General features: G+C 41.8%; 1 protein-coding gene across 1 annotated transcript in view; it reads right to left on the reverse strand.

Moving 5' to 3' along the window:
• LOC138964268 (LHFPL tetraspan subfamily member 3 protein-like) overlaps positions 1–17480 on the reverse strand; it is a 37137-nt gene extending 19657 nt beyond the window's left edge. The window contains exon 1 of the mRNA XM_070336173.1: positions 16842–17480. Within this exon, the coding sequence (XP_070192274.1) occupies positions 16842–17250 (409 nt within the window). The 5' untranslated portion in view covers positions 17251–17480. The remainder of the gene's footprint in view (positions 1–16841) is intronic.
• Between the last annotated feature and the right edge of the window lie 22 nt (positions 17481–17502).

The raw sequence follows: 17502 nt of genomic DNA on the forward strand, positions 1-17502 counted from the left end.
CGAACAGAGAGAGAAAGAGAAAGACAGAGACACGGAGAGAGAGAGAGAGAGAGAGAGAGAGAGAGAGAGAGAGAGAGAGAGAGAGAGAGAGAGAGAGAGAGAGAGAGAGAGAGAGCCCGCGCACACGGGCTTTTTACTCCTAAACATTCTTCTTCTTCCATTTAACGCCCAGGGTCAACATTCTGACTATTAGTGGCGCATTGAGACTTAATGCCGTGTGAGATAGAATTTTTTTTACTTTATTCCAAGTCCCACGGGTATTTGATGGACATTTTTATCTATGCCTATACAATTTTGCCAGGAAAGACCCTTTTGTCAATCGTGGGATCTTTAACGTGCACACCCCAATGTAGTGTACACGAAGGGACCTCGGTTTTTCGTCTCATCCGAAAGACTAGCACTTGAACCCACCACCTAGGTTAGGAAAGGGGGGAGAAAATTGCAGCCCGACCCAGGCCTGAACACGCAACCTCTCGCTTCCGAGCGCAAGTGCGTTACCACTCGGCCACCCAGTCCCTAATGAATTGAATAAAATGAAGACCACAACGCTTTTCCACGGACTCCACAAGAAATCTAACTGTCAAATCTGACCACAAAAAAAAGAAAAGGAAAGGCCCTGCTTCTCCACGTGGGGTACGAAACTCAAACACACACACACACACAGATATCCTGAGGGCCACTGCATACCGTCACCCCTAAAATGTACTCATGGACTGAGCTGTAAGCGATTGGACTCGTCTACTTTTGTCAGTGCGGGTAGGGAGGGCTGTTCCAAGAACATAGCGTTTCCTACAACATGAAAACTGTTTGTCTCTTCGCGAACAGATCGAAACGCTCTATGCAACGCACCTCTGGGCTCCCAGTGAGCTCCCGTTATGGTTGGGTGCCAAAGAAATTCCAGCGCGTGGCTCCATTGACCGCGTGACTCCGCCGCGTATCGCCGACTCTGACAAATTAACACCATGTGTTCCGCTGTGCGCTGGCACTCGAAACACTCTGTCTAACTGTGGCCCTGGGAAATCTGACAACTGACGTGGTAATGGAAAATATGCACTGCTAGAAACGCCAGTACCAAGGTCCTGTTCTTCGAACTGTACTCCTCTGTCCATCCTAGTGGTGACGTCACCTTCCCCAACGAATTCAACGCCGTGACTTTGAAAATTCAACTTAAACTTCTCTGTCACTCCCGCTAAGTCTATCCCTTTCAATAGGGGATGGTGGATCCATGCTATTGTCCACGCTGCTTAGACCAGAATGAGCGCCTAGTGGCGAAAATAGCCTTAGTCTATCCATGGAAACACTATTTCCACCTGTTTGAATTTGGGCAGTAGCACCGCTCTCCTAGCTAATCAAATCGTCCTCCCTGAGGTCAGCCGATCGTGCAGGTTTGGATGCAAGGTCCCGGGGGTGGAAATGGGAAATAATTCCTCTCTAAGATCTTCGTAGAAACTCTCATCATCCGCATTATCAGGTTTCCTTAATTTAATCATTTTCCATAAAATAAAAACAAATAAAACTTTCTTCACTTACGGCTATCAAAACATCCTATTCTAGACACATCAAAATCAAATGCCAAATACCTACTAACACAATTTAACTTAAAGGAATAAATCATGAAGCAGAGGGACAGTGAGAGAAGAGAAAGAACCCTGTGAAAGATGCATAAGAACAATTTGTCAATCTCGCCGCACGTCACAAATCCAACACATCACAGCATACCAGAGGAAGGTAAAACGAGATGCGAGGGTTGTTTTGAGGTAGGGTATTTGCATAGTATCAAAACAACTCTGTGAACATGACGAACAAACGTACACAAGGGGTTTGATCATAAAAGAAAAGTATCATAATTAAAAGACAATTCAAGAAAAGTATAACAAGACGTTGGGGAGAAGCGTTTCTAAAATATTCTTTAAAGCCATATGTACTCGATGACTATACACGCTAATTGCTTTACCCACAGCTGGAGACATGCTAAATTAAGTTCCCTGCAAGATATTGTGGTCTAGGACCCCTTAAATGTTGAGATATTTGAATTTTTATTTTGATCCAGATCGTCCTATTTATAGATTTGCCAACAGAGGTAGCGTTGACGCAAGGGAAATAACTCCGCGTCTTTGTTGACATCCTCACTTTTTCACTGAGAGGCTAGAACAAGCTGTAATGCATGTATATGGTCCGCGCATGGCGACATATCGTCATTACATGGTCTTATGGTGCGTTTGACATCGATTATGGGCAAACTACACTTTGTAAACACGGGAGCGCGTACATATGCCTTTAAACTTCAACAGTCATTGAAAATCCTACATCATCTTTGTGGCATATACAGAAGATTCAATATAATCATTGATACATCAACACCTCAACATAATCATTGATGACGACAGCAGCCTTTGACAAAACTTTTCGCTTCCCTTGTTACATTAACAAAGCTTGAAAATATTAATGTCTTGAAGAACGTTATACAAATGACAGATCAGTTATACAGTTCGCCTTTATACCTGCTATACATATCTTTCACTGCCTTTATACACTTGTGAAATCAGAACACGTTGTCCAACAATATGCTTGTGTAGGAATACGTAAGCCTACCGTACTCATGAACTCTCTTTGCAGTTATGAACGTCACACAATCAAAACACTTCTCTGAACACGGTCTGCTGGGGTTACACAAATAGGTAAGACAAGCGCGGGGAAGTTTTTTTCTTCTGTTGAGGCGTATAGAGACGGACATGAAGAAAAGGGTGGCAGTGGGATCAACAAGAGAGAGGGTTAAAAAAAATTCCTCATTTTTTTCGTTTCATTTTCTTCATTTTCGCTTAAGTTTCCGTCCTAATGTTCTGTCCATTACCCTGCTTCTGCACCAACTATCGCGGGGTCGAATTGGTGACCTGGTCTTCAGAGATGTTTATTAAAGATGTCCATAATTACTCAGTTTTACTCGCTTGGATTTATGAGTTTTGAGAGGACAGACAGATCTTTATAATGGAGACAAAGAACAAGGTACGAACAATCTTAAGATTGCAAACGAAACCAAGAGCAACAATTTCTTCTTTTTATTTAGGGTACAACTTGACACAAAAGGGGAAACAACGTGCGTACTTGCTTACCTGATGCAGACTGTTCTGTTGGCACTGTACTTCAACTGTCGTATCCTAGCTGTCACTTGTCTCTATGCTAACTTATTCCAAGTAGTAACTTGTATTTCTTTTCTGCTGGTCAACACTCCTATACTCTATTTCCCTAGCTCTATTTCCTCTGGTCTGGTCTATAGCTCCGTCCTCCAAGAATTCTCTGCCGTCCGTCCTTTGTCTTCCCTATCTCCCTAGATTAAGTAAGCTTGGGCCCTGTGCCGTCTTCCCATTTTTGGAGACTGACGTCACAGGGCCCAGCATCGTGGCACCAATCGCCAGGTATCGTACGGCTATAGCGTATTAGGAAATGCCCTATTATACACACGCGGCTGTGCACTAATTACTGGCCGTTACTTATTGCTTACCCTGCGAAATAACGCTTACTCAGCTACGATTGTACTACGCGATGGCCAAGAGAATTTGTCTGCGTCAGGTTTGCCTTCAACGTACACACATTTACACACTTAAAACAATAATAATACATTATAATAATAACATCAATATCAACCCGTGATAGGGGTATGCGGCAGTGGAACCCCCTTTTTATGACCTCCACAAATCTGAAAAAATCAAGTCTCAAAAACTGAGGAGAGAGTTTTAAAATAAGGAGACATTCACATATGTTATGAACAGAAAATCTGAAAAACCGAGATCTTAAAAAGAGGCAAGTTTTCAGTTGCAGGGGGGGGGGGGTCTTAAAAGGGGGGGGGGGGGGTTCCGAGGCCATTGGATTTTGCAGCCAGGAAGAAACCAATCAGAATGTCAAAGATCTCCTCCCCAAACCCGCTTGCCGAATGGGAACTGTAGGAACTTCGCAAGGCTAACGTTGGAAAAGAACCTACATGTCTGTCCACTCACAAATTCCAGTTCGGTTACACCTGGGTGTCCGTGTGGTCTGTGAACTTTGTGTTTGTCGTTCTGATCAAACCTGAGACAGCACCCACACACCCACACACACACATGGAGATAGAGAGCGAGAGACAGAGGATCATGGAATAATCCTCCTTCGGTGCATTTTCAGTAGACTTCATCCTTCCTTGCGTCCGCGTTTGCAATAGTGCAACGAAAACAAAACTGCACACAGCTATCAAACTATTTTCTGGAGCTTACACGGTTTCATAAGCTCAGATTTCATTTCCTTTTCAAGTTCTCGACTCCTTCAAGACAATTAATCGTCAGAAACACGCAGCGCAATAAAAGTTTACACTCTTCTGGAGCCTGTTGGGAGACATTTCTGGCCCTAGGATCAAGGACAAGGGAAGGGAGGGAGCTTCGTTAGGCGCGGCCCACTTGGACTCTTGCTTGTGTCATTCGCGTTCCAGTCGTCATAACCTCCGCCCGGTTGTTAACCCCTTTCCATGCTAGTTTTCAGCTTACTATCTGCTGCATTTCTGCATAAAGTCAAGACACCTGTCTATTGAAGAAACAAATGTTTTCTTGGCGATTCAAGTTTTAGGGTGTTTACATGCTAAACTAAGATTTCGGTTGGAAATTGAAAAAATTTTTGACATCAGATCCAGCTTCCAGAAGGTTTCAGCTTCTGGTTAGAAAATAAAAAGCTTGTTTACGAGATGATATCTGTTCGCTGAAAAATTGAAAGCTTGTTTAACTACAAGCTTTCTCTTGTAAAATTGTAAACGCTCGATGATTATAGTTGACTATTGAAAAAAATCAGAGGTTGTTTACGTGATGCCGATATATAAAAGCTTTTTGTTTGGAAAAATGAAAAGCAATCTACACGAAAAGAACTTATATTGCGTACGTCAAAAAGAAGCTTAGGTGGCATACACAGATAAAAGAATATGTAATTGCTTCCACCGGGTGAAACCGAGAGAGAAGCTTCCAGTTACAAAATAATGATTATCGATATTCACCTAAAGCAGCCAGGCTTTTCACGTGAACGTTTGCTTACACTATTCACACCGTGAGGTCGTTGTTTTAGGTCTTTGTTTATCGGCTTAGCTGGCCGGCACTCTATCAGAAGTTAGCCCTTCGTCTGTGTCAAATGTTGAAGTCATAGACCCCACATTCTCTGAGCGAAGTAACCAACAATGATTCTCTCAGCTGTTCTACTTTACTTGTGTTGTCTAAATATTGCAATTTCACCAAAAGGTATTTATAATTTGATAATGCAACAAAGGCGTGTCTGCGACTTCGTGCCCACGGGTAAGGCTTGTGCAAAAGAAAAGACTACAGTGGAATACCCCTTTTGAAGACCACCTCCCCCCCCCCTTCCTAAAGGAAGACTCCCCATTTTTACAAAATGACTCTGCTGTTTGGGCTTTTCTGTTAAAAACCTCTGTAAATTAACCTCAATTTAAGACTCCATTCTTTTTCAGTCCCGATTACCTTTGATTTGTGGTGGTTTTGAAAGTGGGGTTCCAGTATACTCCACCCTACAGAATTATTCCAGACCAGTGCAAGAAGTGACCCATGACAATCTTTGTGCATTCTAGTTCGAAAGAACGCACGATCCACACAAGAAGGCATGCGTACACATACACAGACTTAACCTGCAAGAATTAACCGTCCACACACGTTTTGTGGTTATTCACTCAATTGACCACGCCTGAGGAAAAACTACTTTGGGTACCTTCTTCTTCTTCTTCTTCGTTCATGGGCTTAGACTCCCACGTTCACTCATGTTTTCAACACGAGTGGATTTTTACGTGTATGACCGTTTTTACCCCGCCATTCAGGCAGCCATACGCCGATTTCGGGTGAGCCATGCTGGGTATTTTCGTGTTTCTATAACCCACCGAACTCTGACATGGATTACAGGATCTTTTCCGTGCGTACTTGGTCTTGTGCTTGCGTGTACACACGAAGGGGGTTAAGACACTAGCAGGTCTGTACATAAGTTGACCTGGGAGATCGGAAAAATCTCCACTCTTAATCCACCAGGCGGCAGCGACCGGGATTCGAACTCACGACCTCCCGATTAGGAGGCCGACGTCTTACCACCACGCCACTGCGCCCGTCACTTTGGGTACCAATCATGCGAGAAGCTTCCCACAGTTCCTATGTGTGTAAGTTCGCCGTGCCCTTTCATTCTCACGCAGCATGTTTGACTTTGCTCGTGCTAGAATGTGAAAAATTCTCACACAATGTCTCTAAAAACAAACAACTTCTGAAACACAATTACTTGAATTGCCATCTTGTTTCGGCTGTGACACCGATCTTTTCGTTGTCGTCGACCTGTGATCTGACTGAAATGGCTAAAAGCTACTGCTGTCTCTCTCACCTATCCCACCTCCATCCCCTACACCATCCATACCTGCATCGTCAGCTAATCTTTGTTTCTCTGTACCATTCTGGAAACCGGCACGGTTGGCCTTGTGGTAAGGCGTCCGGGAGGTCGTGGGTTCGAACCCCGGCCGGGTCATACCTAAGACTTTAAAATTGGCAATCTAGTGGCTGCTCCGCCTGGCGTCTGGCATTATGGGGTTAGTGCTAGGACTAGTTGGTCTGAATAATGTGACTGAGTGAGACATGAAGCCTGTGCTGCGACTTCGGTCTTGTGTGTGGCGCACGTTATATGTCAAAGCAGCACCGCCCTGATATGGCCCTTCGTGGTCGGCTGGGCGTTAAGCAAACAAATAAACAAACCATACTGGAATGATCACTTTCTTTATTGACTTCTGACTCTCGACTATGACTCTCAAGCGCCTCAAACTGACAGTTGACTGACCTTCATTTTTTTAGCGTCGGAAGCTCGTCCATATCAACTGACTCGTTCCAACACACCACAAACGTTTTTATGCCGCAACAACAGTCAAAATAAAGAACATTCTTACGATCTTGGCAAAGTTATCAAAACGAAAATCGACACAAACCCTGCTATAGCCAAGGCTTTCATAGAAGTTGATTCTGTTATGCCTACACTTTAAGTACATATGAAATTTTACATGTAACCCTTTGGCGAATCAAACTGTGCCTCACTGTCCACTGTTTGAGAAACAGACTAACATCAAGAGATAATTGTGCTAAAGTTGTAGTGATGTTTCTCTGCAGAAGTCGAAAACAGGAATCACACCCCCCCCCCCCCCCCCACTTCTCTTCAGTTGTCGAAAACTGAAACCAGCCCCCCCCCCCCCCCCCCAACGTCAGAAGATCAACAATCTTTTACATTTGTAATGTTTTGTTTCAGATTTATACCTTGAAATGTAAAAGCTGCTTTTGTTGGCGAAGTGACATTTCACTTTCACAATAACGACAGAGAGTTTGTGAAAGGCATATAAAAACAACACAGCACTTTCAGTTTGTTTTGTTTTTACAGGTTTCCTGGATTCTTTGGGATAATGAGCAATTATAACTGCTGAAACGTGGGTTATTTCAATTATGACACCAAAAAGAGTCTATTATTATATCCGGGTATGCAAGTACTGGTCTTAATGATTGGACTTAACCTAAACTCGTGACCAATTAAAACTGAGTCGTTACTGTGGAGTTATCAAAAGCCAGCTTGTTTTGAACCTGTTCAATAACCAACAACTGGGTGGCCGAGTGGTAACGCACTTGCGCTCGGAAGCGAGAGGTTGCGAGTTCGACCTTGGGTCAGGGCGTTAGCAATTTTCTCCCCCCCCCTTTCCTACCCTAGGTGGTGGGTTCAAGTGCTAGTCTTTCGGATGAGACGAAAAACCGAGGTCCCTTCGTGTACACTACATTGGGGTGTTGCACGTTAAAGATCCCACGATTGACAAAAGGGTCTTTCCTGGCAAAATTGTATAGGCATAGATAAAAATGTCCACCAAAATACCCGTGTGACTTGGAATAATAGGCCGTGAAAAGTAGGATATGCGCCGAAATGGCTGCGATCTGCTGGCCGATGTGAATGCGTGATGTATTGTGTAAAAAAAATTCCATCTCACACGGCATAAATAAATCCCTGCGCCTTGAATATGTGCGCGATATATAAATTGCATAAAATAAAATAAAAAAATAAATCCCTGCGCTTAGAACTGTACCCACGGAATACGCGCGATATAAGCCTCATATTGATTGATTGATTGATTGAACTTCCTCCCATGGATTGGGCAATTTAGAACACGTCATTTAGCTATAGATGTACCTGGTCTCCGCCAATATTCTGAAAGATGATTCACTGATAATCGATATTAAGTGTACTACATAAAACCAATGTAAATGTCCGAAGTAGTGGGTTGGTAAAGGGCCCCTTTTGGGATGTGCCTGAGTGTAGGGGGGGGGGGGGGGAGCAGTGTTGGGACGAATGGGCCCTTCAAGTTTTGGCGCTCGAACACACTGACACACCAGCGCTCTCTCTCTCTCTCTCTTGAACACACACACACACACACACACACACACACACACACACACACACACTCTCTCTCTCTCTCTCTAACCCTAAGCAAGAAAATTAAATATATATTACATAAAATGACTTTTCTTTAAATGTTATACTATGATGTGCCGTTAAACCGCCAGCTGATGAATATCTACAAAAAAACGTACGCCATGTCCACCAGATGGCAGTCACAAAAACTAGTCCACGACTTGACAAAGAAAAAGTCAGCAAACTGACGTCTTCTATACAAGTCTACCCCAATTTACAACTTTTACGTAAGCGGCTTACAAAGTTCCAGGCGTAAGCTGTCCATTTTAGGGGACCGGCAAAGTGGACACACCTCGTGTGACCGGCTAACGACTCAGAGGTAAACCGTGACCACTGACTGACTCAGTCCACTGACTGCGGCTACACCCTTCTAGCTGGTTCCAGTGGACCGACGGGTACTGGACATGATTGAAAGATACGAAGCGGACATTGGTTAAGGGCGAGGAGTTGTGTCATGTGACACGGGACGGGCGTGAAGACGTTTTGTAGCAAAGCCGTGTTTTTGCGCTTAATAGTTATAGTACCACTCTGTTTGACTTTTTGTTGAGCGCCTTATAGTTATCGTTAGAATACGAATATGTACGCCTTTTTGTTGAGCGTTTTTTTTACGCCTAATAGACATCTATATCTATATACGGCTTGTGTGTGTGTGTCTGTCTGTCTGTCTGTCTCTCTTCGCGATGCACGGCCAAAGTTCTCGATGGATCTGCTTCAAATTTGGTGGGCATATTCAGGTAGAGACCTCGGACACAATTTGGTCGATGAAAATTTTCAACCCGTGCTCTCAGCGCGCAGCGCTGAACCGATTTTGGTTTTTCTGTAGATCCATTTCCAGTAACTCTTCCTTATCTTCTCCAGTGTTTTGCGCGTTTATCTCCCTTCCTTCGTGTGGCGTCAATCGCGGGTACCCGGCGAAGCCGGCGTACGGTGCGCAACTCACCCGGCGAAGCGGGTATTCGGCTCTACTTCTTCCCGGCGAAGCCGGATATTCATACTCCGTCTCGCGATCATCCCGGCGAAGCCGGTACCCGGCGAAGCGGGTAATCATCTAGTAACTTTATATTGTTTTGTGTTGCCCGTCTATCATCGCCTTAACACTCTGTATGACTTTTTGTTGAGCGTGTTTTTGCGACTTTACGACTAAGTCTATGAATTTGGTTGAACATGTTTTTGCGTCTTATATGACTTCGCGAGTTTTGATCTGATACAATGTTCCACTCCATGACTTTTCAGTGGTTGAGTGTGTTTCTACGTCTGATACGACTCAATGACTTATGGTTTTACATGACTTCATGACTTTTGGTTGATCATATTTCTTATATACGACCCTATAATATTCGGTTGAGTGTATTTTAGCGTCTTATACGACTCTGTGACTGTTTGTTGTAGAGCGTGTTTTGGCGTCTTTATAAGCCCAAAGAATCCATTATTTGACTCAAAGGCGTTGAACAGAGAGAACTGAATTGAATTGAAATTTATTTTTCGAGGGTGACAGAATAAGCAATGTACACATGCTTTTTACATTTAGTCAAGTTATGACTAAATGTTTTAACATCGAGGGGGGAATCGAGACGAGGGTCGTGGTGTATGTGTGTGTGTGCGTGTATGTGTGTGCGTGCGTGTGTGTGTGTGTGTAGAGCGATTCAGACTAAACTACTGGACCGATCTTTATGAAATTTGACATGAGAGTTCCTGGGTATGATATCCCCGGACGTTTTTTTCTTTTTTTCGATAAATGTCTTTGATGACGTCATATCCGGCTTTTTGTAAAAGTTGAGGCGGCACTGTCACACCCTCATTTTTCAATCAAATTGATTGAAATTTTGGCCAAGCAGTCTTCGACGAAGGCCGGACTTCGGTATTGCATTTCAGCTTGGTGGCTTAAAAATTGATTAATGACTTTGGTCATTAAAAATCTGAAAATTGTAAAAAAAAATTGGTTTTTATAAAACGATCCAAATTTACGTTAATCTTATTCTTTATCATGTTCTGATTCTAAAACATATAAATATGTTATATTTGGATTACAAACAAGCTCTGAAAATAAAACAAAAATATAAAAAAATATGATCAAAATTAAATTTCCGAAATCGATTTAAAAACAATTTCATCTTATTCCTTGTCGGTTCCTGATTCCAAAAACATATAGATATGATATGTTTGGATTAAAAACACGCTCAGAAAGTTAAGGTACAGTAAAGCGTGCTATGAAGCACAGCGCAACCGCTGCCGCGCCAAACAGGCTCGTCACTTTCACTGCCTTTTGCACTAGCGGCGGACTACGTTCAGTTTCATTCTGTGAGTTCCACAGCTTGACTAAATGTAGTAATTTCGCCTTACGCGACTTGTTTTTTCTTCCGGCCCTCGCCCTTTGAGGGGTAACACAAAATAACAAGAAAGAGAGAGAGAGAGAGAGAGAGAGAGAGAGAGAGAGAGAGAGAGAGAGAGAGAGAGAGAGAGAGAGAGAGAGAGAGAGAGAGAGAGAGAGAGAGAGAGAGAGAGAGAGAGAGAGAGAGAGAGATGTGGGCGGGGCGGGAAGTGAGAGATGCCGGTGTAACACGAGAAAATTACTCCCACGAGATTTTTACTCCGGAGTAAACATTTCGTACGAAAAAGTTACTCCCTTTACGAAAAAAGCACTCCCCCATTGCACGAAAAAATTACTCCCCAAGACAGGTGAGTTCCGAGTAAAAATTTCGTACACAAAATTTACTCCCCTGACTAACAAATAACGAATAAATTACTTCACCCCAACACGAGCAATTTAACTTCCCATGCCAGGTGTACGAAATTTTTACTCCCTTGTCCTCTGTTAGTCTTGGTGGTGGAAGGGGTGGAAGGAGGGTAGCGCGACATTCGTGTGCGCGAGATCACTTATTGGCATTATCCCTTCGCCCGCATCCCATTTTTGCGTACGAGATTTTTACTGGAAGTAAAAAAAATGTTCGATTCCCCCTCGATGTTAAAATATTTAGTCAAAACTTGACTAAATATAAAAATGGGGAGTAAAACTTTCGTGGGGGGAGTAATTTTTTCGTGCCTTGGGAAGTTTTTTTCTCGTACGAAAAGTGTACTCGGAGTAAGAATTTCGTACGAAATATTTACTCCGGAGTACATTTTTCGTGGAGTAAAAATTTCGTGTTACACCTGTACACATAGTAAAATTCCGTCTAAGACCCTGACCTTACTTCGATTTGAAATCATACAACCAGCCCATCAAACGGAACACATCTCTAGCTGACATGAAGTCCTTTACATACCGTTACATAAACAGTTAGAAAAGTAGCCTATGCACAAAGACAGAAAAGTAGCCAGAGCTGATTTATGTATGATTCTTCATGACGAGATTTTGTATCTGGATATCTTTGTTATAGCTAACACATCGGCGCTGGAACTCTTGGTTACCGAATTGAAAAAGAAAACTTCATGTAAGTTCTCCGTAAGATGTGCATGCGCAGGTTTCTTGTTCTCTCTCTTTTTACATTTAGTCAAGTTTTGACTAAATGTTTTAACATAAAGGGGGAATCGAGACGAGGCTCGTGGTGTATGTATGTGTGTGTGTGTGTGTGTGTGTGTGTGTGTGTGTGTGTGTGTGTGTGTGTGTGTGTGTAGAGCGATTCAGACCAAACTACTGGACCGATCTTTATGAAATTTTACATGAGAGTTCCTGGGTATGATATCCCCAGACTTTTTTTTAAATTTTTTCGATAAATGTCTTTGATGATGTCATATCCGGCATTTTCATTTTTCAATAAAATTGATTGAAATTTTGGCCAAGCAATCTTCGACGAAGGCCGGACTTTGGTATTGCATTTCAGCTTGGAGGCTTAAAAATTAATTGATGACTTTGGTCATTAACAATCTGAAAATTGTAATTAAAATTATTTTTTTACAAAACGATCCAAAATTACGTTCATCTTATTCTTCATCATTTTCTGATTCCAAAAACATATAAATATGTTATATTCGGATTAAAAACAAGCTCTAAAAATTAAAAATATAAAAATTATGATTAAAATAAAATGTTCGAAATCGATTTAAAAACAATTTCATCTTATTCTTTGTCGGTTCCTGATTCCAAAAACATAGCTATGATATGTTTGGATTAAAAACACGCTCAGAAAGTTAAAACAAAGAGAGGTACAGAAAAGCGTGCTATCCCGCTCAGCGCGACCATTACCGCACTATTCTGGCTTGTCGATTTCACTGCCTTTGCCACGAGCGGTGGACTGACGGAACTACGAGTATGCGGTCTTGGTGAAAAAATGCAGTGCGTTCAGTTTTATTCTGTGAGTTCGACAGCTTGACTAAATTTAGTAATTTCGCCTTACGCGACTTGTTTTGTTGTCTTGTTTGTTAAGCTGTTGTTGTCCACAAGGAAAATTCATTCCATGCTTAGCCTTCTGTCCACCACAGCATGGTACGTGGGATTGGCCAAAATCTGGCTGAAGCACGTCTGGTTCGAGTGGTTTGTGAACTAAACACGTTCAAGGCCACACCCACTGTCATAGTGGGAAAAAGCTACCATCATATGCACATACAAAACAAGTCGCGTAAGGCGAAAATACAATATTTAGTCAAGTAGCTGTCGAACTCACAGAATGAAACTGAACGCAATGCCATTTTTCAGCAAGACCGTATACTCGTAGCATCGTCAGTCCACCGCTCATGGCAAAGGCAGTGAAATTGACAAGAAGAGCGGGGTAGTAGTTGCGCTAAGAAGGATAGCACGCTTTTCTGTACCTCTCTTTGTTTTAACTTTCTGAGCGTGTTTTTAATCCAAACATATCATATCTATATGTTTTTGGAATCAGGAACCGACAAGGAATAAGATGAAAGTGTTTTAAAATTGATTTGGACAATTTAATTTTGATAATAATTTTTATATATTTAATTTTCAGAGCTTGTTTTTAATCCGAATATAACATATTTATATGTTTTTGGAATCAGCAAATGATGGAGAATAAGATAAACGTAAATTTGGATCGTTTTATAAATTTTTATTTTTTTTTACAATTTTCAGATTTTTAATGACCAAAGTCATTAATTAATTTTTAAGCCACCAAGTTGAAATGCAATACCGAACCCCGGGCTTTGTCGAAGATTACTTGACCAAAATTTCAACCAATTTGGTTGAAAAATGAGGGCGTGACAGTGCCGCCTCAACTTTCACGAAAAGCCGGATATGACGTCATGAAAGACATTTATCAAAAAAATGAAAAAAATGTTCGGGGATTTCATACCCAGGAACTCTCATGTCAAATTTCATAAAGATCGGTCCAGTAGTTTAGTCTGAATCGCTCTACACACACACACACACAGACAGACAGACACACGCACATACACCACGACCCTCGTCTCGATTCCCCCCTCTACGTTAAAATATTTAGTCAAAACTTGACTAAATATAAAAAGGAGGAAAACAAGTCGCGTAAGGCGAAATTACTACATTTAGTCAAGCTGTGGAACTCACAGAATTAAACTGAACGCACTGCATTTTTTCACAATGACCGTAGTCCGCCGCTAGTGCAAAAGGCAGTGAAAGTGACGAGCCTGTTTAGAACGGTAGCGGTTGCGCTTTGCTGAGCACGCTTTACTGTACCTCTCTTCGTTTTAACTTTCTGAGCGTGTTTTTAATCCAAACATAACATATCTATATGTTTTTGGAATCAGGAACCAACAAGGAATAAGATGAAATTGTTTTTAAAACGATTTCGAAAATTTAATTTTAATCATAATTTTTATATTTTTAATTTTCAGAGCTTGTTTTTAATCCGAATATAACGTATTTATATGTTTTTGGAATCAGAACATGATGAAGAATAAAATAAAAGTAATTTTGAATCGTTTTATAAAAAAATAATTTTAATTACAACTTTCAGATTTTTAATGACCAAAGTCATTAATTAATGTTTAAGCCTACATGCTGAAATGCAATACTGAAGTCCGGCCTTCGTCGAAGATTGCTTGGCCAAATTTTCAATCAATTTTATTGAAAAATGAAGGTGTGACAGTGCCGCCTCAACTTTTACGAAAAGCCGGGTATGACGTCATAAAAGACATTTATCAAAAAAATGAAAACAACGTCTGGGGATATCATACCCAGGAACTCTCATGTCAAATTTCATAAAGATCGGTCCAGTAGTTTACTCTGAATCGCTCTACACACACACACAGACACACACACGCACAGACACACACACACACCACGACCCTCGTCTCGATTCCCCCTCTATGTTAAAACATTTAGTCAAAACTTGACTAAATGTAAAGACAGAAATTAAACCGGGAAGTAAGCTTATAAACGCATACCCTGTTTCAAATACAATCAAAACTTGACTAAATATAAAAAGAGAAGAGACGTTAAAAAAAGAAAAGGAATAGCAACGAAGGATTTCGCTCGTTATAATCAGGAACTCAACAAGCGTGACACAACATACGAACATGTACGTTATATAAACAAAAAATAGATAAAAAATAAAATAAAATCTCAGGGAGGATATGCAAACAGGGGAGGGTCATGCTTGCATGTAAACTGCAGACAAATGACGTCATCCTTTGAATTGTTCCAACACATTACGCCAGTACAGCAGGTGTATTCAGAGATCGTCACGACAAAATATATGTCTCGGCAGTGTCCTATACAAAAGCTAAAAAGGGTTGTGCCCTATTGATAAATTTGCCAATGCTAGTCACTCTTTCAAAGTATCATGTCGTAGGTATGATAACACTGTTGCTGTTCAGAGGTATGCGGGGTGCTCTTTGGGGTCAACGTGGGCAAAGCCGGCTTGGAAAACAGGTTCCCGGGTTCTTCCGCAAATAAAGTAACCCTAAAGATACTAAGAACATATATTATCTTGACTTGCACAGTACCTTTAAAGTCCCGTTGTCTTACGTTTTACAGTATCTCTGGTAACCCTTTGTCCAGTGTAGATCTCAGCCTCTCGTGAATCTTTGAGAAACGTTTTATTGTTGTTGTTTGCTTTGTTTGTTTTGTTTTTTCCTTTTATGTGTTGTCTTGTCAGCTGCACAGTTTGAATCAAAAACTCTGTAGTGTAACTGTTTCCTCTTTGAATTATAGAAGAGCTTCATGCATGACCGTGGCACTGACTGCATATATATAGATCTATATGCAGTAAGAAACACCCTCTTATCAACAGACGATTCATTAAGATGTTGTATTTCTTAGAAGCTTTCTCCTGCGTCTCCATACATGGAACATAATATGAATGAAACCTTCGCGAGATTGTTATACAGTGACGATTAGAGGACTTTTCTGAACAAATAGATAAAACCTGCCCTTTCATCTCAGCCCCCACCCCCCTCCCCCCAACCCACCCCAGGCCATCACCATCTTCAAAGAGAAGGAGGGAAGGAGGGAGGGAGGGAGGGAAAAAAGAGACATACATGTATACAAACAGAGAGAGAGAGAGAGATAGGGGAGGGGGGGGGAGTCAAATCAAACAGAAGATGACAATTAAGTATTTGCTCAACCAATACTTGGAAGCCTGTCAAACAAAATAGGAGCATGACTGCCCTTCAATGTAAATATTTTTCAAAAATACCTGTGGATGCATAAACATTTCTTTCATATTAACCTTACAATCACCTCATAACCTTCTTGTACCCCTCATTCTATTTAGTCAGCTTTCATTTCAAATAGGTTTTTATTATGTAGCAAAAGAATCTATTCATCTCAGCATATTGTCATTAAAGTTTCAAGTTAAATATATCATACATAGCTTCCATGTTTCAAATGTATGTACTGGCATATTTGGAAGATGTTTTGTTACTCTTGATATTCAGAGGGTAAGCATGTCAGTGTGTGTGTGTGTGTGTGTGTGTGCTTGTATGTATGTGTGTGTGTGTGTTACACAGCTATCTCCCACAAGTATTAGACAGTCATCACTCACACAAAAATGTTGCGGTAAACAGATACAATTATACACATAAACGGTTAACAGATAGACATAAACTGTGATTCTAAACCTGCACAGTGGGTAAAAATACAGAAATTAACTTTTAGTTTAGATTTAGTGGTGATGAATGGCATAGAAATGAACGACTCGAGTGGCATCAAAAAAGAGAAGCAGTTCTACCAACATCAGATCATCATAGAGGCTGGCATGGCTAGTGTATTAATGATATTTGTACACAAACGTATATGGTACACACAACTTTTAGAGGTACACACAGACATGCATACACTATATAGGCAGACAGACAGCCAAACACACAAACAGAACACACACACATACACACCAAACACTGACACACCCCGACGCATACCCCGGCCGACACACACTGTGACACACACACACCCCTCGACAGAAAACAACACTTGTAAAACTCACCAGAGAAGAGTTGCAGAATTCCAGAGAAGATGAAGACAGCGGTTTTCTTGAAGCAGAAGAACAGGAGCAAAGCAGCGACCACGATCAACATCAACAGCGCCGAAACTCCAACGAAGAAGGTACAGGCTTTGAAAGGGTCGTTGAGAATGGTGTCGAAGTCGGTGAAACTTCCTGTGCAGACATACCTCCCTAGCAGAGTATCAGGGTGGCAGTGCTGGAACACGCCCAGATGGCCGTATCCTTTGCTCTCATAAGTGTCTCCGATCCACTGGGGTTGAACGAAAGACACGAGGTTCAAGATACACCAAATGATGGAAAGCAAACCCCACAGAACGGCCACAGCCCTGTATTCGCGCATGTAGCGAAAGTGGTAAGCTTTCGCCGTATCGGGGTTGAATTTCGGATCCATGATGACTGAAACGTTCTCTGTCTCCCTTCACTGGAAGACACTACCACACCCCGGGTGCTGCTAAGGATAGATCAGTCCTACCTGGAAGCTTCAGGTACCGTGCTATCAACTGGCCCCTTCAACTGATTCAGAAGGTGAGCACCACAACTACACGACAGAACAGACGAAAGAACGAGAGGGGTGAGGCCCGGCTGAGTCGCTTGTCGCTAGTCATGCACATTTCCTCTCTCACAAATATAGACCATACAATAA

Source organism: Littorina saxatilis, linkage group LG4, assembly GCF_037325665.1.
Source record: "Littorina saxatilis isolate snail1 linkage group LG4, US_GU_Lsax_2.0, whole genome shotgun sequence".
In the NCBI taxonomy this organism is placed as follows: Eukaryota; Metazoa; Mollusca; class Gastropoda; order Littorinimorpha; family Littorinidae; genus Littorina; species Littorina saxatilis.